This window comes from Chrysemys picta, chromosome 1 (genome assembly GCF_011386835.1).
Source record: "Chrysemys picta bellii isolate R12L10 chromosome 1, ASM1138683v2, whole genome shotgun sequence".
Taxonomy (NCBI): Eukaryota; Metazoa; Chordata; order Testudines; family Emydidae; genus Chrysemys; species Chrysemys picta.
Window position 1 is genome coordinate 341,754,825 of NC_088791.1, and position 27,841 is coordinate 341,782,665.

The window sequence follows — 27,841 nt, forward strand, 5'->3', positions numbered from 1 at the left end:
CCCTTACTCGGTGTTTGTACAGTGCCTAGCACGATGGGAGCCTGGTCCAGGACTCAGGCTCCTAGACACTGTAGTAATACAAATATTAAAGGCCCAGTAGGGAGAAGTGAGCATCTCTGGATTAGCACAGTTATTTTCCTGGAATGCCTTGACGGGGCCCCATTGATTTGTGGGGAGGTGGTTTGCTCCAGGGCTGAATTTGACCCACTTTGCAGGATTCAGTTGAACACAAAACCGGTAAGTACCAGCTGTGCCATGGGATTTACATCTGCAGTGAGTGTCCCTTCTGCAAGTAGAGCTGGAGATTCTTTCAGTGAACACGGGACAAGAGAGCAGCCGTTACAACAGATGAAACTAATTACCATGAAAACAGAACCATCCTTCATACTGATCATTCTTGTAATGACATTTTAAAAAAATGTGCAGTTTGTCTGTAGCATTCCAGGCTGGAATGTAAATAATTTCACACTGGGATAGGGTTTCTCTCCCTGGCTATCTAACCAGCTCTGATTATTTATGGATTTACCCTTGCAACACCCCTGGGAGATGTTGGCCCCATTTTACAGACAGGGAAATGAGGCAGAGAGAGAGAGAGAGGGGAAGTTACTCACCCAACAGGTCAATGGCAGAGCTGGAAGTTAAACTCAGGTCTCCTGAGTCTCAGTCCAGTGCTTTAACCACAAGGCCATCCTTCCTCTGACCAGTCGCATCCATCTGTTTACCTTACAGCGTGATGTGTGTCCTGGCGCTGTGATAGCACCGCCCCATTTATTTTGCATTGCCAGTCGGAGCCCTGCAGTGGGACCGGGACCCACGGGGCCTGCAGGACCTGCTGCCATAGTAGGAGGGCCCTATTGCCAGTTACAATTTTAAAAGATGTATATATTTAAAATAAAACAATTATTCCTTAGCCACCTGGAGCTTTGAAATATCCAGTTAATCTCCGTATCCCTCTCGCTGTGAATTCTGAAAACACAGCACAAGAACAGCGTGCTCTAATGTAAAGGGTTATTCAATGGGCTTAAATACTGTCTCGTACTAACGGGACTGGAGCCGGTTTCTGGTTCAGATCTGGGCCTCTTCATTCATGGCAGAAGATTACCATCATCCAGTGGCTTTTCAGTGCTCCTGTGTGCAAAACGTAATGGCGAGCCAAGTTTAACTACCAACATCCATGGCATGACTGGGCCTAACTGGCAACCTCAGAACAGAGACCAAGGACTGAATGGGGCATGCAGAAAGAACGGCCTTAGAGACGGTCTCTCTTCAGGTCAGGTGTGGGAAGTTTGCTCTACCCCTTGCCTTCTGCGGTATCTGCTCTGGGGATTAACAAGCTTCTCCAACCTCCAGTGCTGTTGAGACTTCTCCCAAACCTCGTCTGAGGGAGAGATGTACCCCAGTACTTCTGAGCTCCCATCCCCCAGGCAAGCTCCAACTGCTGTTTCCCGTTCCAGCCAAACCAGTTCTCGTCTGGGTGCCCAAATTCTTTGTTTTCTTTAGACTGAAAGTGAGGTACAAAAAAAGGAAATCTTGTTTATGTGCTTTCGCCTTATAGCACCTCTTGTTCTTTATCGCACCACCCAACACCATACCCACCCTGAGGAGGAAATGCCGGTTTAGATATTCACACAGTGACATTTAGCATGGTGGGTGAAGTGATCAGAGCATCCAAAGCCTTTTGTTAGGCCTGTCCAGCGCTTGGCCTCTCTGCAGAGGCTGTCAAGCGAAGTGATGGTTTCTGGGACTTGGACACTTGTTCGATAAGAAACTGGGCAGAGAGCACCAGCCCTGTTCTCTCTCCTGTGTACCCTTCATCTCTTAGCTGTGAAATCTGTTAGACGGTGGAATCATTTTCTAAACAAAGTGGCGGAAGCCCTATTGCTTGACACAGTTAAGACTGGCTAGAGTAGTGGGAAATACATTGTAGGGAACAATCCTGAAACGGGAAGGGAAAAATGGGTTTGTGGATAAATTTTACACAGGCTACCAATGCAGTCAGATTAAAAAGACTTCCATTCACTAATGACTTGGGCCACATTTGAACTCGTAACCTAGAAGGAAAAGGTTCCGTAGTCCATTAGCAAACCCTGGGGCAATCCTGTCCCATTGGTGTATGGCTTTTCTGATAGATTATTTTTATGATGTATTTACCCAGCATATACAGTGCCAAGTGTGTACATGACCCTTCAGAGACAATTGAGGGGCACAGTGCCTGCCCAGAAGAGCATGCATGCTGCAGCCCTGATCCCACAGTCAGACCTCTGAGCCTGCAGGGAGTCCACATTGACCTATCCAAACAGCTAGCAAGGGGATGACTTCCTCACCTGTCACTTGCAGGAGGTTATTTAAGAGATGTCGAACAGCTGGAGCTCAGCTGAAGCACCCCTGTAAACCAGAGACATCACTGGGGAAAGCTCAATCCAGTTTCACTTCAGTAAGGTTTCTGGGTCCATTTAAAAACCTCTTCTTTAAAGAAATAAGCTCAGAGGAAGGAGCAGGGAATGGGATAAGAATCTAAATCAATCACGGATCAGCTCACTTCTCTCTTGTTCAGGCCATGATCTCATTAGATCTCATACACAAAGCAGGGTCAAACTGTAGCACTTAGATGAAAAACCTCCCAGGAAAATCCAGGGTTCTGTATGCAAGAAGTAATCCTAAGAAATACTCTTTTCTCTGAGACTGAGCCGCACTGATTTTATGCTCCAGAGTGGCGTTAGGGGGCGCTGTACTGCTAGACATTGCAACACTCATAAGAGACAAAACCAAGGCCCATACTGCTACCGATCATTAAGATCCCAGAGCATTTTTGTCAGCGCTATCCCTCTGGGATTTTGGCCAATTTTCAATGACAGCATGGGTCCCCCAAAGCCCCTGCAGCTTCAACTGCAGACAGCATTCTTCACTTTCTGTACTAACCTGCTGGTGTAGTGCAAGTGCTGTGCACTGTCAAACACCTGTGTTGCACCCCAGGAGATGCATGTCAGTGGTGGGCTATTGTACTCACACAGAGTGACCACTGCCATTTCATTTCCCGGTAGTACTGTGAAAAGAGAGATGTGGCTGTTCACTGCAGATGCCAGTTGTCTATTCCAATCCAGCTCAGGTAATTGAAAACGGCAGATTTTACTTACCTGCTTCAGAGCTGGAATCTCTGCAGCGCTTTTATCTCCTGGTAAAAATGACCTTCACTTCTGCAATGCAGAGGCTCACTCGCTCCCGTGAACCTTCAATCAGGTTTGTAATACTCGAGCCGCCTGGGTAATGCTTTGAGGATGAAGCTACTTGCAATACTAAGCACGTCAACATTTTTCTAGCTGAATCTGCTTTAGTGGCTCATTTGTGGCCCTGAATTCAGGTTGGTTTAAAAAAAAAAAAACCTCCAATCAATCTTTCTGCAACCTCCTCGCTCATCCCAGACTAAGGACAAAACATCTTCCCTGCCCCTCCCAGCTGAGTGGAGGGGAGCTGACACACGGGGCTAGCTGGGGGGCATGGAAGAGCAGAAACACAGCTAGCCGGGGGCACAGAAGTGGGGGAAGAGCATGCTCCCTCTGTCCCTGCAGTAATCTTTCTGCAGGAAGCCAGACCTGCAGATGAGGAGGGGGTGAAGTCCTGGGGCTGACATTCTGCACAGCATCTTCTCTCCCAAGCTTGCTAGCACCTCAGTTAAGTCATCATCATGTTACACAGATTCCCCTTGGTGCTGAGTAAGGGCCTCCATATGTGGATAGCCTTGGCTTCCAGCACACCCACCAAGAACTGCAGGCCAGCCCACCCCCTGCTGGGATGGGGGAACACCCCCCCCCATCCATCTAATCATAGAATATCAGGGTTGGAAGGGACCTCAGGAGGTCATCTAGTCCAACCCCCTGCTCAAAGCAGGACCAATCCTCACCTAAATCATCCCAGCCAGGGCTTTGTTAAGCCTGACCTTAAAAACCTCTAAGGAAGGAGATTCCACCACCTCCCTAGGTAACCCATTCCAGTGCTTCACCACCCTCCTAGTGAAAAAGTTTTTCCTAATATCCAACCTATACCTCCCCCACTGCAACTTGAGACCATTACTCCTTGTTCTGTCACCAGGTACCACTGAGAACAGTCTAGATCCATCCTCTTTGGAACCCCCTTTAAGGTAGTTGAAAGCAGCTATCAAATCCCCCCTCATTCTTCTCTTCTGCAGACTAAACAATCCCAGTTCCCTCAGCCTCTTCTCATATGTCGTGTGCTCCAGCCCCCTAATCATTTTTGTTGTCCTCCGCTGGACTCTTTCCAATTTTTCCAATGACTGGGGTGTGCCCTGAAACAGCAGCTGCTTCCCACCTTCATTTCAGAGAAGTTGCAATTCACTCTGTAAAGCACTTTGGGACGAAGAGATCTGTTTGAATGTAAATTGTTGTTACCAATTAAATAGATTATCAAAAAATTCAGTGTGCAAACAATCCTATTCACAAAGTGAAAGCTCTTGAGAAATATGCCTGTCTTGGGGAGAATGAGAGGAAATGAGGACTAAAGAAGGGAGATTTTATTTAGAAGTTACTGTTCACAAAGTCAATTAAAAATAATTGTTTTTTGTATTATGCTAATTCCTATGGTTCCAGGTCATGGATCAAGGACCGCTGTGCCAGGCACTGCACAAAGAACACAAAGAACTTACATCTGAGTAGTAAGATGAGATGCAAGGTGGCTGCATACAGATGGTGGAGTGCAAGGTAGAAATGACACACCAGTCAGCACAACAGGCACTGGTCACAGCACACCGGCTGCCGAACTTCTGTTAAGTTTTTTTGTATGCATCATGACAGAGGAGAGCTTTGAGGAGGGACTTGAAGGACCATGATGTGGCTTTGCAGATGTTCGGGGGAAGCTCCTTCCAGACATGAAGAGGCAGCACAAGACTAAGCATCAAAGGTGCTGATTCAAAATGGAACAAAAGGGGCGATTGAGGCAGGCATCATTGGTGGAGTGGAGTCAGGAATTGACAACTTAATAGCACCCAAGAGATGACAGGCCGTGCAAAGGGGCCTTAAAAGCAAAGGTGAGTAGTTTGTGTTTGATACAGTGGGAAAGGGGGAGCCAATGGAGAGATGGAAAGGGAGGGTGACGTGACCAATGAAATGATCTTTGCAGCAGTGTTTTGAATGGGTGTTAAGCGGGGCACGATGGGCCTTGTCAAGGCCTGAGGAGGGAGAGGCTGCCGTGGTTGAAAGGCCTGGATACGAGTGTTAGCTGTGTGGACAGAGAAGAAAGGCCAGATCTTCAATATTTAAACATTTATATTGCAGCAGTGCTAGAGACCACCCACTTCAGAGCTCCATGGCACTAGGTGCTGTGGAATCCCAGCAAATGACTGTCTGACCGTTGCTGTCAAAGAGCTTTAAAAAGTCAAGAATCAAATCAAAACGTGGTTTTCTTTGTATAATTTAGTGCCCAATGCAACAAGGGTGCCATCTTTGAGAACAGTTGTACTTAGCAAAGCAAGACACTTGGGATGGCTTCTTAGTGCCATCAGAAATCATCACCCAGACTATCGGCATCCTGGCTAGCCAGGATGGGCAGGGATGCAAGCCCATACTCTCAGTGTCCCTAGCCCCTCTGTTTAACAGAAGCTGGGAGTGCGTGATTGGGAATGGTAAGGTGATGGATCACTCAATGATTACCTGTTCTGGTCATTCCCTCTGAAGCACCAACCCCACTGTTGGAAGCCAGGATACTGGGCTAGATGGACCTTTGGTCTGACCCAGTATGGCTGTTCTTATGGCATAGAGAAATCCAAAAGATGAGGATAGGGCTGTGATAGAGAGGGAATTCATACTGTTCACACAAACATATACACCATGTCATTCTATTACAGGACACATGTATTTGACAATAGTTATAACACTTTCTCTCCCAATAAAGGACACCCAGCAATCATTTTAACAGAATTTTTTTTTACTGACTCACCACTCTTGGTACATTAATACTCTTTCAGAAGCTTGAAAGCAAACATAACGTTTCTTAGCAGTTTTGTTCTTCGACACTTGGCCAATTTCTGATTTCTCCCACTATGTGTCTTATGGAACTAGCACCAACTGAGCAAAGAATTGTTCGCCTGCTTATTTATCTAAAGGATCAGTGATGTCAGCAGAGTTCTGGGAACAACGGCCTAGTCTTGGCAAAGTGCTCAATACCTGATGGGAATGGTGCCAGAATTTGTTAGTTGACAGGTGAACTGAAAGACATGTTACTGGCTAAGATCCGGGTCCAATGTTTCACCTGCAACAATTGATGTTATCACTAATGCCCAGGGCTGGAAGGAGCAGCATTCTTTATGCTGCTTTAGGAACTAGTGATGCTATCAAGTGGGGCAGGGGTAAATAGCCCAGGTATCAGGGCTTAGCAAGTAAGAATGGGAAGGGAAGGGCTGATTTTTAATTGTTTTGGGCCAAGTCTGGCCAGAAGCATGGCTATGCTTTAAGGCCTTGATTCACCAAAGCACTTGAAGTTACACATGTGCCTAAATCCATCCCTATTTAGCAAAGCACTTAAGCATTCTTAAGTCCCTATGAAGTCATTTAACTTTAAGCTTGTATGTTCTGCTGAACAGAGATGGATTTAAGCACACATGCAAGTGCTTTGCTGAACCAGGACTTAAATGTGTTGGTAGGAGAGATTAAAAATAAACCAAGAAACAAAATAATCCCTTGCATCAGAAGAGGTTTCCCAACAGATCATCAGTGAAATTTTGCTCTCAGTTACTGGCGTAAATCTGGAGTAAATCTTCTGGATGAGTTTGCCATTTTTGCAACAGTCCTGTGTACCAAGCAACACACATGGGTTTAATTTCACTTTTTTATTATTCAACATTTTATACATAATAAATACAAACTTTTTACAGCCAATATCAAGAAAGCATTTGCACCTATGCTTTCAGTGTATTGACACTGTACATGGTGATGCGTTGAATACATGCCCTGTATGAAGAAGTCATAGTTAAAAAGGAGGCATATTTTTACAACTTTTCTTTTTTTTTTTAAATAAAAGTAGCAGCTCTTACAGAAAATATTTTAAAATACAACTAAAGATATTTCATATAACACTTTCTGAATTTTGAAAGTCCGGGTATGAAGGACAGAAAAACTGGCCAAGAAAACTGAACATTAACATTATGGCAGTACTTGCTTTTCTTCTGCATCTTGAAGCTTTTAAAATTTTTGCCAACAGTTAAATCTTTTAAAAAACTTTTTTTTTTAAACTTAAGAATAAGTTTGATAAACACATAAAAAGACCTCAAACAGATCAACAGGACGAGAGATGCAAAAGAATGAAAAACATGGAAAAGAATCTTCAACGGACAGTCATAGATTTCATGACTGACCGATGACATTTTTCTTCAAACAGCTCCACTCTAAGTTAACATCCCACTGGGAGAAGAGATTGGCAAATACTAATGTTTCAGACACCCAGCTTGGATTGTGATTTACAAGTATGTGCAAAGTTTATGATAAAATGTTGTAAAATGATTTCGTAAATGCAGCCTCAAAAACAAAACAAAAAAAAGCCCTTGTAAGTTAACTAAATGTAGACACTTAATTTACTGGCTTAGGAAAAATATGAACACACAAAAGTGCATTCAGTATAACCCATATAATAGCTCTTAAATGTTTTGTAGGTGGTTTTTCCATGAAGCTTTGACCCTCTGGGTATTGCTATTTTCAGAACAGTTTAATGATCATATTTAGAGAAACAACCATTTTCCCCTGGGATGAAGGATTCCCCTCCTCTCTTTTCCCATTTTTATTCATGTTACAACACAAAATACCCCCCCTTTTCTAAAATATCAACAGTTCCTTTCTATAGAGAAATCTGGTGGAAAATTACCCTTGAAGTCCTTGTACTCCCTATATATCTTGCATAAAAGTAATTTGAGTTCTTAATCTCCTCTACTCCTTTCACCCCAAAGATGGTTTCTGAAGGACTGGAGTAGACCACGGATTTCCTGGTTCTCTGGTCTTGGCTAGTGAATGGGCTTTGCATGGAGAAATACAATGGGACTATCCAAAGCGGACACTAAATAATGCATGTAAGTATTCTGAATGACACTTCTAACTCTAGCCAGATGTTTTGATGGCAAAGATATACTGATAATGCTGATAATAAAGTACACGGCACTAACTGGGATAAAAGTTACCCACCTACTAAAAAAAAATTTGCTAAGAAAAAAAAATGAACCTCAATTTCCAGATCTAGACAAAATGTCACTTTTCTACTGGTTGGTTTATGCTATAGAACAAGATGTTGCTACTAATTCAGCACCTCCTTATTAGATACTCTATTACTAAATGAACTGCATAAATATTAATACAAAGAATATTTTGTTCTGTTTTTTAATGATCGAAGAGGTGTGCATTAATGCAATTAATGCCATATGATCTGCAGCACTTTTCCTGATCTGTAAGATTATTTTCCTTTTTTTTCCTTCTTTGAGGGGATGAAAGAGGAGCCAGCCTCATCTTAAACCTATTCTTTTGTTCCCTTTTTTATTCCATAAAATCTGATTACTATTTAATCAGACACATAATGCTAGTTGAATTGAAAATCTTTAACACATTCCTACAGCAACAGTAATATACTGTACTAATGCACATGGTATAAGTATGCTATGACTAAGTTGCATGAACGAGGCTCTCTCCTAGACCTCCATATAAAAACTGACCATCTTTAGCCAAAAGAGAAACCCGCTCCAACGCATTCCTCTGCTCACCATTTGGCCCATCTTGGTTTGTGCTAAGGGAGGAAGGACGATGTATATAAAAACAAAAAAGGCACAAAATATTCATGACTGAGGGAAGGAATCCACCATGTCACTGTCACCTATAATCCTCCCCACTTCGTGCTCTATGAAAAGTCTTCATCATGCAAAGGTGCCTAAAAACAAGATTGACCAAACACCACATTTGGCCTTGATTGTAGCACTACTACTTCACTAGTCCAATCATTATACCAGAGTAATTTCCACATCTTCTATCTTCTCCGTCGTCCTGCGATGGTGTGTAGGGGGAGGAGGAGCGGCTCGTACCTGAAATGAGCAACACACACCCGTAACTACCAGAAGATGTATCGTGAAGTTTCATAAGGTGGGTGAGGTAATATCTTTTATTGAATCAACTTCTGGGACCAACATGGCTACAACACGATATACGTGAAGTTCCATGGCTTCTACAGACTAAAACCAGAAACACTGGGCCAGACTCTCAAGCTGGGGTAAACAGGTGTACCTCTATTCAAGTCAACGAGGCTACACTTATTTACACCAGCTGAGGATCTGGCCCATGCAATGAGGCCGTCACTGATATCTGTTCTAGAATTGTTAGGGAAATCTGACTGTCTAAACTTAACTGTGGCTTGATTTATAACTTTAAAATCCCCAAATCTCTTGATTTCAAAGTAATCCCAACAGATGGATTTTGAATTTTTCAGCTAATAAATTCCCTCCTTCCTCGTTTGGCAAAATCTCTTTGTAGGTAGGCCAGACTTCTCAAAACTCATTAGATCTTAGTATTAGGAGCTCCTCATCAGAGGACCCATGGGGGGGTTACAAATGAGCTTAACCCTGATGTAAAGGCGCCAACAGGACCACATGCTGAGACAGACTGCTGGCAAACTGATTTCTCTGCTAAACACTTTGTGGTTGGCAACACAAAATCTCTGAAAAACATGTGTACAAAGTACAGGATCCAGCTGCTCCAACACCTATATTTTTCAGTCTTTGAATTCTATTATTTATATGTATCGCACTAATATACACAGACATGATTACTACTCACAGAGTACTAGCTATGTAAAAATGGAAACAATCCTCCAAAGCTTGAAGTAGCAATGCAAGATTAAAACTAGCACCTATTATTGTAGATCTGACAACCTCCTCTGATTTTGGTTTCCATGATTCAAAATTTAGGTGTTTAGGAAGGTAAATATCAACACCTAGATTAGATAGAAAGTGAATTATTAATAAGATCCAAGGTCATCGTTAAACACATGATGACCCATTGTGTAACTAGGTGCAGCTTTGTTTTATTGTGCTATTTACTTATCTAACTTCCTGTCATACACATCATGTAGCTTTTTGACACATGTGTGTTCCACTCCACAACGTGTGAACAAGCCTTCCTTAGGATATTTTGTTCTGGGGAGAATATGTTTGCATATTTATTAACCTGACAGATAGGACTTATAATAGGATGTGAAGAATATGGTGGCCCAGATTCTCAGCTGGGGTATCAACATCAATATTTTGGAGCTATGCTGATTTGTATCCGCTGAGGGTCTGGCCCAGTTTATATAATATTACCACATCACTAAACCCAGCAACACTTGAAGCTTACAGGTCGCAGTTTGCCGTATGAGGTTTCAGGAGCAAGTCGTGGAGGCTGGGAGAATCCAGGAGAATCGGAGCCGAAACTATTTTCTGAAAGAGTGAACAATAAAAACCAAAGCATTGTGTGTGTGACTGAACCGGCTGAATATTGTGAAAAGAACGTGTTTCTACGGCAATCTGAAATGTTAATTAAAACAAACATTTGGATATAAAGTTTCTTGTACTAGCAAAAAATCTCTTACCGTTAGTTGATGGTGACCTGGGGAAGTACTGGGAGCCTCTCTTATCAGGACTATGGTAGGGACTAATCGGTGGCTGGTCATACAGTGGCAAGAGTGGAAGGGAATTGTGAGGCTTTGGGGATATCTGTGTGACAGAGGAAAAGAGATGGTGCAGAGATTCATTCTTCAGCAAGTTCAATGAATACACAGGTATATACTCACTAACGGATACAACTTCTCACTAGATTAAAGCAATTGGGATACCAGTGTATCTGTCAGATAAAAGTGCTTATCAGCTGTATTTGGGGAGAAGAGAGAGGATATAATATAGCGATTAAAAAAAAAAAATCACAAGTGGTTATGCCGAGCAGATTTTTCCTCATTTCCCCAGCAGTTGTAATCTAGACAGGTTTTGTCTGAAGGTTGTTTTAAAAACATATCAGCCTGCTAAGCGCATCTCGCCAAATACACCTCCACAAAATAATGTTCATGATCAGGAGTTTTATCATTGCTTGACAGCATGTAAGTCATTTAAATGCAGAGAGGAATAAAAAGTAGGAATAATGAAACTCACGCGTTTTACTGCAATAAGGCATCAATAAGAAGTAGAAGTTAGTTTTCTATAGCATTTCTATAGCATTGTAAGTGCATGCGATGCTTTACAACAGGTAGTTATGCTAAACCCTACCACACACTGCTTATAATTAAAAAAAAACAGTGGACACATTGCAGTGAACAGACTGGCATGTGCCCATTATTGCTGATAAGCTTCTAGCAACAGGTGAGGAGGAGATGGAGAAGAGGGGATGGGAGCTTTTAATATTGGGAGACTGTTCTAAGCATAAGGGGTGGTACAGAGGAAAGCATGATTTCATTATCCGTTTGTCTAGAAAGTATTACCGTTATCTTTTTAATCATTATCACAAGCTAGAAAAAAAATTGCTTGTATAAAAACTGCAAGTCCTACCAAATTGCAACACAGCCTGTATTCTGACATTTTTATATCTGATTCTGCCAAGCTCTTGAATGGCTCAATCAGGAGAAATGAGTTGTACAATATTGTGGTTGTACATACAGTAACTCCTCACTTAAAGTCGTCCCGGTTAACATTGTTTCGTGGTTATGTTGCTGATCAATTAGAGAACATGCTCATTTAAAGTTGCGCAATGCTCCCTTATAACGTTGTTTGGCAGCTGCCTGCTTTGTCCACTGCTTGCAGGAAGAGCAGCCCGTTGGAGCTAGCTGGTGGGGGCTTGGAACCAGGGTGGACCGGCAGCCCCCCCTATCAGCTCCCCACTCCCCTAAGTTCCCTGTGTGGCACCCGTCCAGCAGGCTAGCAATGCTGGCAATTCAGTTGTCCCTCCTCCCACTCCCATGTGCTGCTCCTGCCCTCTGCCTTGGAGCTGCTCCCGGGAGCCTCCTGCTTGCTGGGGGGGAGAAAAGGGAGGCTAATATTAGGGTGTCCCAGAGAGCGGGGAGGGGGGGCGGGACATGACAGGGCTCAGGATGGAGGACGCTTGCAGGCAGCAGCTGCTGTCTCAACTTCCTGATCTAAAAAGGCAGTGTACTTAGAGTGGGGTCAGCGTACTTAAAGGGGCAATCCGCATCTCTCTCTCTCTCTCTCTCTCACACATGGTGTGTGTCTCTGTCTGCCATTCTGTCTCCCCTCCCTCCATTCGTGCTGCCTTGTAGAGTGTGAGGCTACATTAACAACGTGTTGAACTAGAACTCAGCTGAGTCCTCAAGGGTTATCATTTAGCAGTAAGGCATTCCCTGGGAAATATCCCATCCTCTGACTCTACCACCGCCACCAAGCTTCACAATCATAACCCTCCCCCTGCCCCCCATTTATATTAATTCTTATGGGGACATTGGATTTGCTTAACATTGTTTCGCTTAAAGTCTCATTTTTCAGGAACATAACTACAACGTTAAGCGAGGAGTTACAGTATCTGACTCTAAGAGCATCCCTGTGCCAGAAGGCAAGAGGCTCCCAGGTATCTCTAGCTGTGAATTTAGGCTGGGTTGACCAACTCAGTGTACCCCAACTCACTATCGTTATAATCCGTATCTAAAAGGTGTCATGTGATATGTCACTGGAAAACGTATTAGTTTTGTCATACATCACTGATCATCAATATTCTTGCATTATAGATGTATGGACAATCAAAAAAGGATGATACAGATATGCTGCAACTATGACTAAACTGTGTTTAAACCAGGAATGTCAAGGGGAGTTGATAAACATTTTTTCCTCAGACAAAGGAATATGGTTCTGCCCGCTTGAATGTGTCTCCCATGTAAATTGAGCAAGGTGTGACCAAAGAAAGAACATTTGTATGCCAGGCAAACAAAGCCATCACAAGAGCAAGTGGGGAAAAAGTGATCACCTAATCTCAGCAGGGGATGGGGATTGCACTCCCAGGAAGCCTTTCTGCCTCTTGAAGCAGGGTCAATGAACTTTTAGAGATACACTTTTCAAAGGTTTACTGGACTATAAAGAGAGGGGCAGAGAACCCCTAAGTTATCCTTCATCTGAGCAGACAAGGAAAACCCCAGCCTTGGACCACGTGAGGCTCCTGACTCAGAGCTAGTCAGCCATTGCTGGAAAAGGAAGATTGGTGAGGAAACTACTTTGAAGAAAGACTGTGGAGCTTGTTATGATAGATCCTAGCCATTAGAAAGCGTATTTTTACTTGTGTTTGTTTATATCCCTCTCTCTCTTTATCCCTTGTACTTGAACTCGCTTAAAACATCTCTTTTTGTTTTACTTTTTATCTAAACAAACCCAGTGTGTTTTGATTGAACTGAAGTGATTGTTAACTCCAGTCAAGATAACAAACTGCTGTTTCTGTCTCATTAAGTTGGCAGCTGCTTTAAAATGTTCTGTGAATATACACTTGTAGGGGCTGTGCGTTGCAGAGAGACATCTCGGAGGAATTCGGGGGCTGGAGTCCACTGACTGTTACCTGCTCGGCAAGGTTTGGGCTGGGAGAGCCCCGAGGAGTTTGCTGGCAAGGCAGACAAGTTGGTGTGTTGGGAGTTGTTGTCATACTGCGTAGCTGCAGCAAAGTTCCCACCTGCTGAGGCTGAGGGAGATACCCTGAGCTGTGAGACACGTGCTATCCCCAGCAGCTTGTCACAACTTATTTCTCATGTCCATTTGTATGGTCACTTCTCAAAGAGAAACAATAAAAAGCACTAGATAAATTACCCTCTGGTGAAGGCACTGAATTTTGATTTCTAGCAACACTGTTTTTGTAAATAAAGTGTTAATTATTTATTATGATATAAATTGATTAAGTACAATATCAATTGTATATTTTTAGATCATAACACTGCAATAAGCTGAGGATGTACTTGTTAAAATCCTACAGCTGAATGTTTTGCCCTCTAAAACTTTGTGAAAGTATTGTACAGCTTTAGATATGAAAACATTAAGATACGATTGTCTGAGCTGATAATATTGTATTTGCCAGGGTCTGGTTGATCTCTCGATCTGCTCCATAAATTAATTATAGGAAGGAGATTGAGAATTTCCTCCTTGGTTCATTTCCTTTCTCCTCTAACCATCCCTTTACTCTGTGCACAAATCTCTTATGATTGCCACAATACATCATTTGATGATTATTATATTGGGTCACACAATAAAGGAAAACAGTTACTTTTTTTTTTTTTCGTTCCCTTAAAAAAAGAGAGGAGGTCCCTGCAGCCCTCTTCCTTTTTCCTTGCTTTGAATCCCATGTTCTTCTAGTAGCCACCACCCTCCAACAAAAAAGACACCTGGAGCTTGTCAAAGCTCTTCTCTAACTGGAGAGAAGAGGACACTATACAGAAATGCCTGGGTCTCCTGTGTGGCAATGTACGGTACTAGCGAACCAGGCCCAAGCTTCATTTTTCACATACCTGAATATCTCCAGTCCACTGAGTCTCTCCATTTTCTGAGGCTGTAAGTTCTTCCACTAACACAGATGGGAAAACCCCAACACGACCATTGAATTCCCCCTCCCAGAAGCCATCATCATCCTGGTTCTCCTTGTTCAAGATACGGATGATTGCTCCTTCTGGGAAGGACAGCTCATCATCTGTCTGGCTCTCATAATCATAAAGTGCTTTTACAAAACAGACTAGATTGGGAGATGAAAGAGATTATAATCAGAATGAGCTACTTTTTAAAAAATGCACAGTATACATCTTTGCTAAACTGAAAAGGACTTTAGTTTTACTTTAGTGTGACTAATGTTGACAATCACAGCCTTATGAGACATATCTAGACACATCTGATAGACTCCAGACATGGACACAGATACTAATGCAAACGGTTGCCCTCAGGTAAGGAGATACCTGCCTCAAACCCCGGGCATACCATTCATCTGGAGCAAGAGAGCATTATCAAGAATAAAACTAACAGGCATGTTTTATTTATTAGTATTTACCGCTGGAGTCTCCATTTAGGCTTCCCGAGACTAGCTCAGCATCAGCTGAATTATTTGAGGTGTGTGACCGACTATCCAATGCCGCAAGCGATTGCAGCATACTCAACAGACTGTTGGAGGTTGGGAACTGCAGATACTTCTCTGGCACATAACCCACTTGGCCTGCTTTATTTCGCGCCTGTAAGTAAACCGGATGAAAATGTATCAAGTTTTTGCATACTGCTGTAAAAGACCATAATGAGAAACAAAAACAGATCTTCCAGTCCCCTTTCAAAATTCTATAAAGGAAGGAAAATGAGCAAGGAAAATTATACCTTTACCCAGTCTTCCATGTCTCCATCTTCAATCACTTCCAATACCTCATGTTCCTCAATGGTCAGTTCATCTGGCTGAGAAGCCTGGAATGTACAAAGGTCAGATAAGAAATGAAGAACATTACTTGCCAGGGATGTGCCCGAAACCAGAAATTTAAAGGGAAACTGTCATCTTCAATATTTTTTACACTAACTTAAAAAAATATATAAAGTTTTGATACAGTCCCCTATAAATTGTATGTCCTGGATTGTTTTTTTTTTTAAACATTTTAATAAGGGTTTTTCTATTCTCTTACTAATATTTATAAGTAAGTTTTTCAGTCAAGGAGAGCAAGTGTGTCCAAGAACACTACCACCTACTGTGCTCATGCCTATTTAATTCTGTAAAATTTATTACTAAAATGATTAGTGATTCATTGGTACAAAAGACACCACGTGAAAGACGGCATATACGTGTCTAATGTTAAGCATGTGAGTAGGCCCAATGAAGTTAATGGGACTACCCACACACTTAAAGTTAGACGTGTCTAAGTACCTTGCTGAACTGGAGCCTACATGTGATTAACAACTTAATAAACTTTTAGCAAGTTTATAAACTTTTACAATAATAAATTTATAGCATTACTATAACTTTACACATTTAATGTATATTATTATTGGGCTAAATCTTGAGGTCCTTTTTTGGGCAAACTCCCACAGACATCATTATTATAAAGTTTATTATATGTTTCTGTGATAACTCACCTACTGATAAGAGTCTGAGATTTTTAAAAAATACAAACCTTATATGAATAAACGACTTTGCAGGTCAGGGGATAATTTCGTAGAGTTCCAGAAGGACTGGAACTACTATCATCAAAAACATCCATGCTGTCTTCAAATTCTTCCCCTTCCTCCCTTTCTGCATCAGCATTAAGCTATTAAGAGAAATTAATTTGTAACTGTATTGGATTATAAAAAGAAGATGAAAAAACAGCAGTAAAATTAATGGTTTAGGTTCTATAGTAACTCCAGCCACTTGAAATTCTGGATTCCAAATCTGCTGGTGACTGAGTAGTGCTCCAATTTAAGTTTCTATCTTTGAAAAATGCCAAAGGAGAAATGCCACCACTAAAAATCAGTACACTTGTTCTCCAAATAACTTCAGGAAAGTAGTAATCCGTTTGAGCAAATATCCGGAAGCAAAGAATGCAAGTTATCAATTAACAGCATCTCTTAACTGAAGAGCAGGCACCTGTGTTTTAAACATACATTAAACCTTCACTGTAAGAATACTGCTGGATTGTAGGGCTCAAGTGTTTGGAAGAGAGTACAGTTATGTGGAGGTATTAAGGAAGTGACAAGTCCAAAGTACAGTAGCCATTCTTCAGATTACCATATAAAGTTTAATGGAGAAAGAATAATGTACTTTAGAACCACATTGTTAAAAGAACGATGAACCTAAATGAAGCTGCACTAAGAATGAAGTGCTAAAACTTAAAAAACAAAACCAAACAAAAACACCAGCTTTCCTTCAAGTGTATTGCTGACAAAGTAATTACTTCAGTTTTTCAGTACAGTTTATATGAAAAAAAGGTCCGTAGGGGAAGAAGAAGAATTAAAATAAAAAGTATTTATAAAAAGCTAAATAAAGGCAGAAGTGGGTAGGCTGAAAAAAAACACAAGTTTCTGTAAACATAGTTTGAGCAGTGATGACACGCACTGTACTTTGGTTTTGTGCCTGGATTAAACACTGGATAAACATTCTACCTCATGAAAAAAAAAACACCACCTTTCAAAACCAAAGGCAACACTGCTAGATTTTACAATTCTTAAACTTTTTATTTATTCTTTTTAATTTGTTTAATTTAGTGAATGTTGTGCTCCTCATGAAAGAAAGAAGGCAGGTCGCACAGCACAGCCAGGTGTAGGGCAGACAGCTACTGTGCAGACTTCCCAAATCTGTTCTGCCAAAACACTTCAGGCCACACCTGCAACATCCTTGCTATTCTAGTCTTGGTCATTGCCTGAGCAGAATGACATAGGATGTGGGGATTTTGTGATACAGACTGATGTTTACGGCTTTGCCTGGGAGCAACCAACTCGTTTTCTCATTTTACCTCAGCCATATTTGAAGCTGGGTAGTGCACTAACTAAATCCACTGTACTAATTATTTTGACCGGATTATAGCTTTGTAATTCATATGAATTTAGACCGGTCTTTTCCACTGAAGTCCAGTTAACATTCAGTCAGAAATGGATGCAAACAGAGATTGCTGTAACAAAAAGTATTTAATATTCTATCTAGTTAACACATTGGCTTTTTAAATTTGACATTCCGTAGATTAAGGTAAAATTCAAGATCTTCACAGTTCCTACAAATGTCATTTGCTAAGCCTGGTCTCCCTCAAAGCAGCCACTGTTGAACCTGCAGCTGAGAGCCATATGAAACATCATGGAAAATAGCATATCCTGTTTAGAAATACTTGTTCATAAAACATCTGGTCCTGCTTTTCTAATATAAAGAAGAAAAATACATTTTAATGTTGACAGTGTGACTATTCAAAAACCCCTTGACTAGAATCTATTTGAAAAGTAGAGATATAGAACACAAAGAGGAGAAAACAACATTCAAGATACAGAAGCCCTAATGATTTGCTTTATATAGCCTTTCTTTCTGTACAAAATCTGCTAATGAATGACAATGTAAACACAGAACAAATATGTCAGCAGCAGGAACATCAAAGGCACACAAACTGAACACAACACAAGAATAAAATCAGATTAAAAAAAAGTATGAGGGCATCATTTACATAACAGTATGTTAGATAATTTAATTATCTTGTCTCAACTATATACACACATACATTTGGGCAGATTTAGTGCTGGTGACTAAATTACTATCTAGAAGTCTTATTTATCCTCAGAACAGACAGAGCTCCATCAACAGCAGAAAAAGCTTTCACATCAATGCACCGCTATTCTGACTTGGATGAACAACTTCTAGGAGTGAGAGGAGTTGAGATTTCATACCCACTCACTCCTTTGACAGCTCTGCTGAAACTGCAAAGGTGTCCATCAGTGGCAACTGTGATGTGGGCACCTCTGGCTCAAGACCATTACACAGGGTGCGGAAAAACTATCAAATGATAACGTGGGCTGAATTTGAACCTAAAAGGTGGAAGATACTATCCCATTACAATCATCCAAGCAATCAAAGTTCCATGTTCACAGCTAACCGGCCATCTGGAAAGTACACTCATGGTTGTTTGTTGGTTTTTATTTTCTTTTTTTTTTTTTTTTTAAACTGCACACTAGTTTTGATTATTATCCATCTCAGCGGAGTTGAGAGTCATGAGTGACTACCAAAACCAGGCATCATTCTCTTCCTCTTTCATAGGATAAATAGACTGCGTCATCCCAATTACACGAATACAGAACAGCAGTATCAAACCCATTTTCCAGGTGGCATTAAATCACAAAGTTATGACAAAAGCTTTAGCTGGCACCTAAGTAGAATAAATAATTTAGTATTCTGTCCCCAAACTGTGCATTTCTGCATTACACAACAAAGCCAGCCAGCTGGCTATGTGAGGTGACATTGATTCCTTAGGCTTTTTACACTACTGTATTTTTTTAGCCGGTTAAATAAACATTGAGATATCAAGCTGTTTCAGCTACGCTATTTTTTTTTATTTATAACTCATTAAAAGACAATTCATTGAGAGCTCTGGCGAACAAATGATGTCATAACAAGACCGGACACAAAGAACACAAACTTTGCTCAGCTATGCATGACAAAGCACAGGTAGAAGGTTGAAGTCTTAACATTAAAAACTGCCTGCTCCTAGGGAGTGAAGTGAAAGTGCATCTCGTATGAAAAACAGAGCAGTAAAATTTTAAAATTGTAAGCAAAGTAAGGTCTGTCTGTAACAGCTTTAAGAAATACCATCTATGGGCTGTCCTCATTTGGCCTGCCAAGATCAATATAATCCTTTATACACAAGGGAGTGTGTATGTGTAAAGGGGGAAAATGGAAATTACATTTTATCCTCCCACGCTGTAGCATCTGCCAGCTTGCGAGGGACTGGCACTAGCTTTAGATGTGGAGCCAACTGTTTGTGTGTCTGATTGGATAGATGAAGGGTACTGGGAACAATCCAGTTTCTGCAACAGGAAGCTGAAGGAGGTGGGGTAGAAGGAGAAGAAAGGGAAAAAATACAGTTAAACATAGCAATGTAGCTATTCTCATCTATTATAGCTTGAAAGGGCTTAAACCAAAACCCGGATGAGAACGCTCCTGTGCCTTGGGAAGTCTGAAACCTGGCACTGAATTTTGAGAGACTCAGGTCTCGAATTGTAAAACCCCCCCTGGGAATGCCTGCCCCAGAGACAGAGTTGTGAGAACAAGGATTGTAAACGGCCTGTAGTATAAATAACAGTTAGTAAAGTCTGGAGTACAAGGCCAATATTTTCTGGAAGACAAAGCACAATGCACAGAGAGTGAATTCAGGAGGCTTCCACTGGATTTCTGCTTCTTGTGCAGAAACTAGATGGATGCAGACACGAATTTCCAACAAGAGACTCATCTGTGAGAGTTTGCCACCAGAATACTTGACCATTGACAAGAAAACGGTAAAGATACAAAAGAGCCAAGAAAAGGTGGTAAGGAGACGGGTGTGTGTAAATGCTGCATCCTGGCTGAGCAGGCCCTCCTGTTTCTTGCGGGCAGCCGGGGAAGGAAAGCCCGTCCTCAAAGGCATGAGGCCATAAACTACAAAACCACCCTCCCACCACAAAAAGATTTTGTTTATACTCCAACTAGTTGTCAAAAACATTAATGTGAAGTGTGAATTTAACCACAAATAGCAAAGGCATTTGCCCACTGCAATTAAAAATGCACCCCACCCTCCTCCAATTGAGACCAAGTTTGTAAAAGCCTTTGAACTTTACGTGCTTTGCCATATGCTAAGTGGATATATAAAATCTGACATTCTGTTTGAGGCAAACTAACTAAACTTTCAGGAATTTTATGTTTGCCTGCTTCCAATGAAGAGCAACAGACTGGCTAGTTTTACTGCCAATGGTGACATCTCAGCATTGCATGCCATGTAAGAAAAATAAGATTATAAGCTCTTTTTTAGTTCTGTTTTTTTTAAAATAGGATTTCTTGGTTTAGGCAATTTTTATCAGTGTTTGTTAGTGTTTATTTTGAGACACATTATTCTTTGGACAGGGTGAGAGGGAAAAGAAAATTAACAACTTTTCCTGCTTCTTGAATTAGATTAAAAAAATTAATCTCTTCAGAAGTTGAACATCCAAGTAAGTGTGGGAGACTTTTATGGCCTACTTTGCCTACTCCATAAACAACTGTAGACAATACAAAAATGGAAAGTTTGATGCATATTATAGGTAAGGCTAAGGTTGTGTCATGGTTATTTTTAGTAAAAGTCATGGACAGGTCACGGGCAATGAACAAAAATTCATGGAAGCTGTGACCTGACTGTGACTTTTGCTGCTGCAGCTCCATGGTTTCCCCCACCACTGTGGTGGCTGGGAGCTGTGGGGATCTCCCTCTCCCCACAGCGGCTGGGAGCTGCACGGTGACCATATTTCCCAAAGAGAAAATGGGACACCCCCAGCTGCTCGCCTGAGGCGTCCCCATTCCCCTTGTGCGAGGCTGTCGCCCGTCGCTGGAACCCTGAGGAGGGCCCCCTCAGGAGTCTGTCACCTGTCCTGGAACTTTGCGGGGGTGGGGGTGGGGGGGCTGTTGCTTGTCGCTGCTGTCACCTGTCGCTGGAACCCTTCAGAGTCCTGCAGCCTATGGGGCTGAAGCAGAGAATGTCACAGAGGTCTCTGGAAGTCATGGATCATGACCTCCATGACATAAACGTAGCCTTAATTATGGCCTATACATACCTATTCTTGTATTTTTGGATTGGCCTGATTTAATTGCTTTGTAGCTAAACTATTGACATACGGTAAAATGTTCACAAGCATCTAATGACTTCGGAGCCCAACTCCCACTTTCAAAAGTGACTTAAAGACACTTCGGAGTGCAAGTCTCAGTGAAAGTCAGTGGAATTTAAGATATTAAGTGCCTCAGTCACTTTTGAAAATAGGATTTAGGCTCTTAAATCATCTAGGTGTTTTCTAAATTTGATGAATGCTCCCTTTCATCCAATTATCCCAAAGAGTATCATACACCATCGATTAAACTTCAACACCCATGTGAGATGGTGTAGCGGGGTGGTCACCCTGCTCTGGCCCTGAAGGGGTTAAAAACAGCCCTGGTGAGCCAATAGGAAAAGGCTGGGAGGCAGCCAATCAGGGCCAGGCTCGGCCCTATAAAAGAGCTGCAGGGCCAGAAGGCAGGGCAGTCTCTCTCCAGCCCCGGAGGGAGAGGGCCTCGCTGCTGCGGAACATGTAGTACCTGAAGCAGAGCAGTGCTGGGGGAAAGAGCAAGAGGAGCTGGGAAGCTCCATCCTGGCAACTCCCCCAGCTGAGGCCTTGGTCAAGGCCTAAACAGGTACTGGGGATGCAGAGGTGCAGCCTGGGGATAGGCAGACGCAGCAGGTCTAACCCCCTGGCCATTACAGACTGCAGTTTGCCCCAGTAAGCAGGGGCTAGATGACGACTGGCAGTAGCCACTGAGGCAAGGTGGGTTTAGAGGGTTAGTGGTTCCCCGGAGAGGGGAAACCCAGAGTGTGGGGGTACTGCTGGGACAGAACCCTGAGGTAAAGGGCACCGGGGTCCGGGAGGGACACGGGGCCAGCGGCAGGTGAGACACTGGCCTGCAGAGGGCACTCTGTATGCTGGAAAAGAGCTAATTCCCAGATGACCAGCAGGAGGCGCTGCACTGGTGAGTCGTTGCTTCGCTACAGATTGGTATAAAACACCTAATAGGGAAATCAAGGTACATAAAAGTTACACTGAAGTTTTCTAGCGTTAGCTGTCAAACAGCTAAGCTTCCTCAAATTTCTCTCTTCCTGTTTTATCCTGCATTAATTGTGATCTATGTACCAGTGTCCAGGATGCACATTAGCCAAGGTTTAAAGAGAAACAAGAGATCAAGGTTACAAACTGGAGACAGTACCAGTTGTGAAGAGCCATTATTGTTCACTGCAGGAAGGCTTGCCCAGCGTTCATTTTCCAGTTCTTCCATCACTTGATTCATTGCACTCTTCAACCACGTATCAACAGACACCCCTATCTGCTTTAGCAGATCAAGACGAGCCTCTGCTTTGAGTTTTATTATCTGAAAACACAAACATGGAAAATATTATCCAAATTCTTTCACATCTAGATTTAATTTCTTCTCACAATTAAAATACACCCTATTCTAATCCACCAATTAGACTACACAGGAAGCTTAGAAATCAGTTCCACTTTGGAAACAAGTCCAGTTATTCATTTGTTTTCCCGCAGATGCAAAATACCAGCTTATCCAGATTCCAAAATGGGATTTTAAACATCAGGTCCATTCACGTATACACACTTGCTCTTTGTATATTTTATGGGAAATTTGTCATCTTAAAAAAAAAAATCAAATTTTAAAACCAATTTTTTTACATGTAAGACGCAGAATTACCGGAACTGAAAAATAGGAGAAAAAATATTTCTCTACTTTTTCTGTAAGTTTACTTTATGCATTTAGCAATACTAAATGAATACTATACAATACTAAATACAGTTCCCCTCATTTGTGCAGACTTTTCACACTGGAACACAGGAGAGAAAATGTTTATAAAAATAGGAAAATGTGATTGTAAAAATTGATGGCAGTATCTGAAACTACTCCCTTTTTTTAACTGACAATTTCAAGTTGATCGCATCCCTTTCAGAGTAACAAATTAATAAAACAAAAAACACCCCTGCCCCTGCAGTTCACTCATATCTAAAACTGGAAGAGTCTGTGGTTTCGTCCAGTACACAGGAGAAATAGATAACAGCTCTCTGCAGGAGTGCAGTTATCATGGGATATGGGGTTTTAAGGAGCTACTGGAGCAAAAGTATACATTACTACTTAGCATTTAATGCTGTGTCTCCAAGTGCTTTAGAATTATTACTACTTGTTTACAGAGGCCTAGAGGTTCCACCTGAGATCAGGGCCCCATTGTATTAGACACTGTACAAATTCACAGTAACACAGTCCCTAACCCAAAGAGCTTACATTTAGATAGACAAGACGAAGGGTGGGGAAGGAAACTGAGGCACAGAGATGACGTGACTTGCCAATAGTCACACAGCATGACTGTGGCAGAGCTTTGACTAGAACCCAGGTCGCCTGACTTCCAGTCCGGTATCGTAGCTACCAGACTACCCTGTTTGCATTTCACAGTTGGGAAGCTGCGGAACAAAGATTATGTGATTTACTAAAAGGTTACAGAGTGATTCAGTGACAGAAGGCAGGAGTGGAAACCCATTTAACTGTCTTGTAGTTTTTCCTGTATTTCCTTTCACAGCATTGTTAATTCTTAGCGTGTTGTGCCTGAAAAAAGCGGTCTCTTTTCTCTCTTGCCTGGTTCTTCCACTGTGGTCCCAGACAATACATTTTGATATCACTGAATGAATCAGGAGGTAACCAATCAGAAAGGAGAACGTTTCTATTTCAGATACAATATGTTGGTAAATCACGAGTAATAATGGGAAGGGAAGCAGAGAACAAGAGTTAGCGAACCAAAGTGGTCTAATGATTTGTTTCAATCTTCAGTTTACTAAAAATTCTCTGGATAATGATCCATTTTCTCCTGCTCAGTGTTCACTGTTTAGCCTAATTTGAAATGGGAATTGCACACTTTGATAAACAGTTATTCTGTTTAACTGTCGATTCTCTAAAGTAACTCTGTGTACTCAGCTAAAATATTGTTGTGTAACCACTAACAGGAAAACTCCTAAATGACTCAATATACAACGCTACTTCTATACAGTATAAACAACTAGGCTGACCTATTGTTCCTTCTTCCTCAGTGGTGGAAGCACAGTTGAGTGTACCAAGAATCTGTATTACTCTGTATTAGAACACTATCTTACTCTACAAGATAGTAATAATTCTTGGATGTAAAAGAATATGCCTAGTAAGTATTAACAATGTTATGGGGATTTGGAATCATGTATCTTGCTTTAGTGTGATGTTGGTCTGGATCCTCAATGATCCTACTTTTAATAAAGAGAATAAATCAGAAAATCTGTAGCATTACTAAGAGAAACTGTAGCTATAACAGCTAGAAATCGATCTGAATGGAACTTTATGTTGCCCTGGTGTACATTCTTACCCTGATCAAAAAGAAGCAACAGTGGTAAGTATAAGTCTGTTTCAAATTACAGGACTATTTTAAATTCTTACTTTAAACATGAGTGCAGTTATCAAGGGATATAGGGTTTTAAGGAGCTACTGCAGCGAAAGTATATACTACTACTTATCATTTAATGCTGTTTAAAGTAAAGGTAATTTTTTTAAGAGCACACAAATATAACAGAGGACCTGGAAGAAATTCTGAAGTTCAGGAGAATCTGCCAAGATGCTGTTAGATGCAGATATTGGAGGCTGGGGCAGGAGGAGTTCAAAACACACTTTCCATGGGAAAAGGCCAAAGCCGCTGAACCAGGAAGAGTTTCTATTTCTCAGTTAAGCATGCTTAAAAAGTTAAAGATAGTTATCAGACAGCCATTAGTTGAATGATTAATGTATACTGTGGATATAGTTCTCATATGCAAACTTTACTACTGAGAAAATAGTAAATTAAAGATGTTAACATGCACCATATGCACTAGGTTATTAAACTTCAAAGAATACTGATTTAAATAGAGGAAGGTAAAAGGAGCTCCTGACACTATAATTGAAGATGGAGCCACAGCTATTATTTTATATTGTAAAATGGGTCCTTCCAATTTATCACAGCATTAAGCATCTCTTAAAATGCCAACAAATCACTGACTGAAGCGCTTGTTTGTACTTTTGTTAATATTTCACAAGTTCTATAGCATAAACTACAGTAAAATGAGAGTAAATCTGGAATTCCCAGGACTCCTAGACAGATCTGGTGAATCCTGCAATTATAAGGAACATGTCATACCTGTGTGTTTCTTTTTGCTTGCACCCAATGCTGCAATCTGAGTATTCTGTGAGTAATCTGAGTAAGCCTTGGGTACAGACGGACGAACTCTTGATTTAACTAAAACAATAAATCCACTTGTGGGGGCACTGTTATTTCAGTTAAAGATGTTTATATCCATGTATCTTAAATTGATTCCTTACCAAATTAGGCTAAATTGAGATAAGAGATTAACTGAAATCAGAGTGTTTGCACAAGAGGGGCTGCACCAGCTTAACTAAACTGACATAGAAACCAGTATACCTTTCTCATGTAAACAAGGTCTAAGACTAACACTCTACAACACTTTCTAACCACACCTGGCCACAGTTCCCTACAGACACTGGGGGAAGGTGAGTTCTAGTCATCCGAAGGGATTCTTTGGTAATTCATCCATTCCTCTATTTGGAGCTGCCCCATTCACTACCTGGCCCTATTCAAGCCAAACATATTTGCTAATGACACCCCACAGTGCTGCCATTTTTCTTAGTTTGTGAGATGAGACAAACCCCTTCTTCAAGTCATTATGTTGCTTTGTTAAGATGGGTTCTCACATGCATACAGTTTTGGAGCAACTTTACCATACCATAATGCATTGCAATGATGTTGTACCAAATGCTACCACATTCTAATACAGTATTACAACATGAAGACTTTTCCCATGCCCTGAAAAATGACACAAGATATGTTTAGACCATAATTTTTGTTGCAGTTTTAATGTAACTTATTCTCAATTAACTTAATATATTCACAGTTATAAACATGAATCTAGGCACCCCACAAACATTTATGGTTTATACTATGCCTCAGACTACGGTAAACCACAAAGTGGGCATTCACCCACGAAAGCTTATGCTCCAATACATCTGTTAGGCTACATCTACACTATGGGGAGGGGGTCGATTTAAGATACGCTAATTCAGCTACGCGAATAGCGTAGCTGAATTCGACGTGTCGCAGCCGACTTACCCCGCTGTAGGGACGGCGGCAAAATCGACCTCTGTGGCTTCCCGTCGACGGCGCTTACTCCCACCTCCGCTGGTGGAGTAAGAGCGTTGATTGATCCCCGAGAGGTCAATTTCTACCCGCCGATTCAGGCGGCTAGTGTAGACCCAGCCTTAGTCTTAAAGGTGCCACAGGACTCTCTGTTGCTTTTTTACAGATCCAGACTAACACGGCTACCCCTCTGATACTATGTCCTGTTTGTAGACTGTCTAGGCCAGGGGTTCTCACGACAAGTGTTTTGGTGGCCTCAGAGTACGGCCACCAACCCTGGCTGGTGGCCGTGCTTACAATTTTTCCTAAAATATTTAATTAACTTTAGGAAAAACAAATAAATATGCACATATAAATGTCAAAATCATTGTAATTTATTTATGTAGGGTTTTTTGAGACTCAGCCCTGGTCTACACTACGAGTTTAGGTCGACTTTAGCAGGGTTAAATCGAATTAAGCCTGGACATGTCCACATGACAAAACCCTTTCTTTCGACTTAAAGGGCCCTTTAAACCGGTTTCTTTACTCCACCTCCGACGAGGGGATTAGCGCTAAAAATTGGCCTTTGCGGGTCGGAATTGGGGTAGTGTGGACGGAATTCGACGTTATTGGCCTCCGGGAGCTATCCCACAGTGCTTCTTTGTGACCGCTCTGGACAGCACTCTCAACTCAGATGCACTGACCAGGTAGGAAAAGCCCCGCAAACTTTTGAATTTCATTTCCTGTTTGCCCAGCGAGGAGAGCACAGGTGACCATGCAGAGCTCATCAGCATAGGTAACCGTGATGGAGTCCCAGGAACGCAAAAGAGCTCCAGCATGGACCGAACAGGAAGTACGGGATCTGCTCGCCATATGGGGAGATGAATCAGTGCTAGCTGAACTCCGTGGCAAAATATTAGAAAAGGTCTCAAAGGCCATGAAGGACAGAGGCCATAACAGGGACGCACAGCAGCACTGGGTGAAAATTAAGGAGCTAAAGCAAGCCTACCACAAAGCCAGAGAGGCAAACGGAAGGTCCGGGGCAGAGCCGCAAACATGCTGCTTCTACGCGGAGCTGCATGCAATCCTAGGGGGTGCAGCCACCACTACCCCAACTGTGTGCTATGACTCAGTCAATGGAGAAACACACAACAGGGAAGCGGGTTCGGGGTACGAGGAAGATGAGGATGAAGATAGCTCACAGCAGCAAGGAAGCGGAGAAACCGGTTTCCCCAACAGCCAGGATATGTTTATCACCCTGGACCTGGAACCAGTAACCCCCGAACTCACCCAAGGCGTGCTCCCAGATCCTGAGGGCACACAGGGGACCTCTGGTGAGTGTACCTTTGTAAATTTTACACATGGTTTAAAAGCAAGCATGTTTAATGATTAATTTGCCCTGGCAATCGCGGCCAGTACAGCTACTGGAAAAGTCTGTTAACGTATATGGGGATGGAGCGGA

General features: G+C 41.9%; 1 protein-coding gene across 9 annotated transcripts in view; it reads right to left on the reverse strand.

Annotated features, from left to right (window-relative positions):
• Nucleotides 1-6,820: 6,820 nt before the first annotated feature.
• FCHSD2 (FCH and double SH3 domains 2) overlaps nucleotides 6,821-27,841 on the reverse strand; it is a 254,725-nt gene continuing 233,704 nt past the window's right edge. For all 9 annotated transcript variants that reach the window (XM_065581771.1, XM_065581770.1, XM_065581772.1 and 6 more), the window contains 8 exons: nucleotides 22,407-22,568; nucleotides 16,114-16,248; nucleotides 15,332-15,415; nucleotides 15,018-15,195; nucleotides 14,488-14,708; nucleotides 10,603-10,726; nucleotides 10,368-10,450; nucleotides 6,821-9,061 (listed from right to left, as the gene is read on the reverse strand). In XM_065581771.1, the coding sequence (XP_065437843.1) occupies nucleotides 8,981-9,061; nucleotides 10,368-10,450; nucleotides 10,603-10,726; nucleotides 14,488-14,708; nucleotides 15,018-15,195; nucleotides 15,332-15,415; nucleotides 16,114-16,248; nucleotides 22,407-22,568 (1,068 nt within the window). In that variant the 3' untranslated portion in view covers nucleotides 6,821-8,980. The remainder of the gene's footprint in view (nucleotides 9,062-10,367; nucleotides 10,451-10,602; nucleotides 10,727-14,487; nucleotides 14,709-15,017; nucleotides 15,196-15,331; nucleotides 15,416-16,113; nucleotides 16,249-22,406; nucleotides 22,569-27,841) is intronic.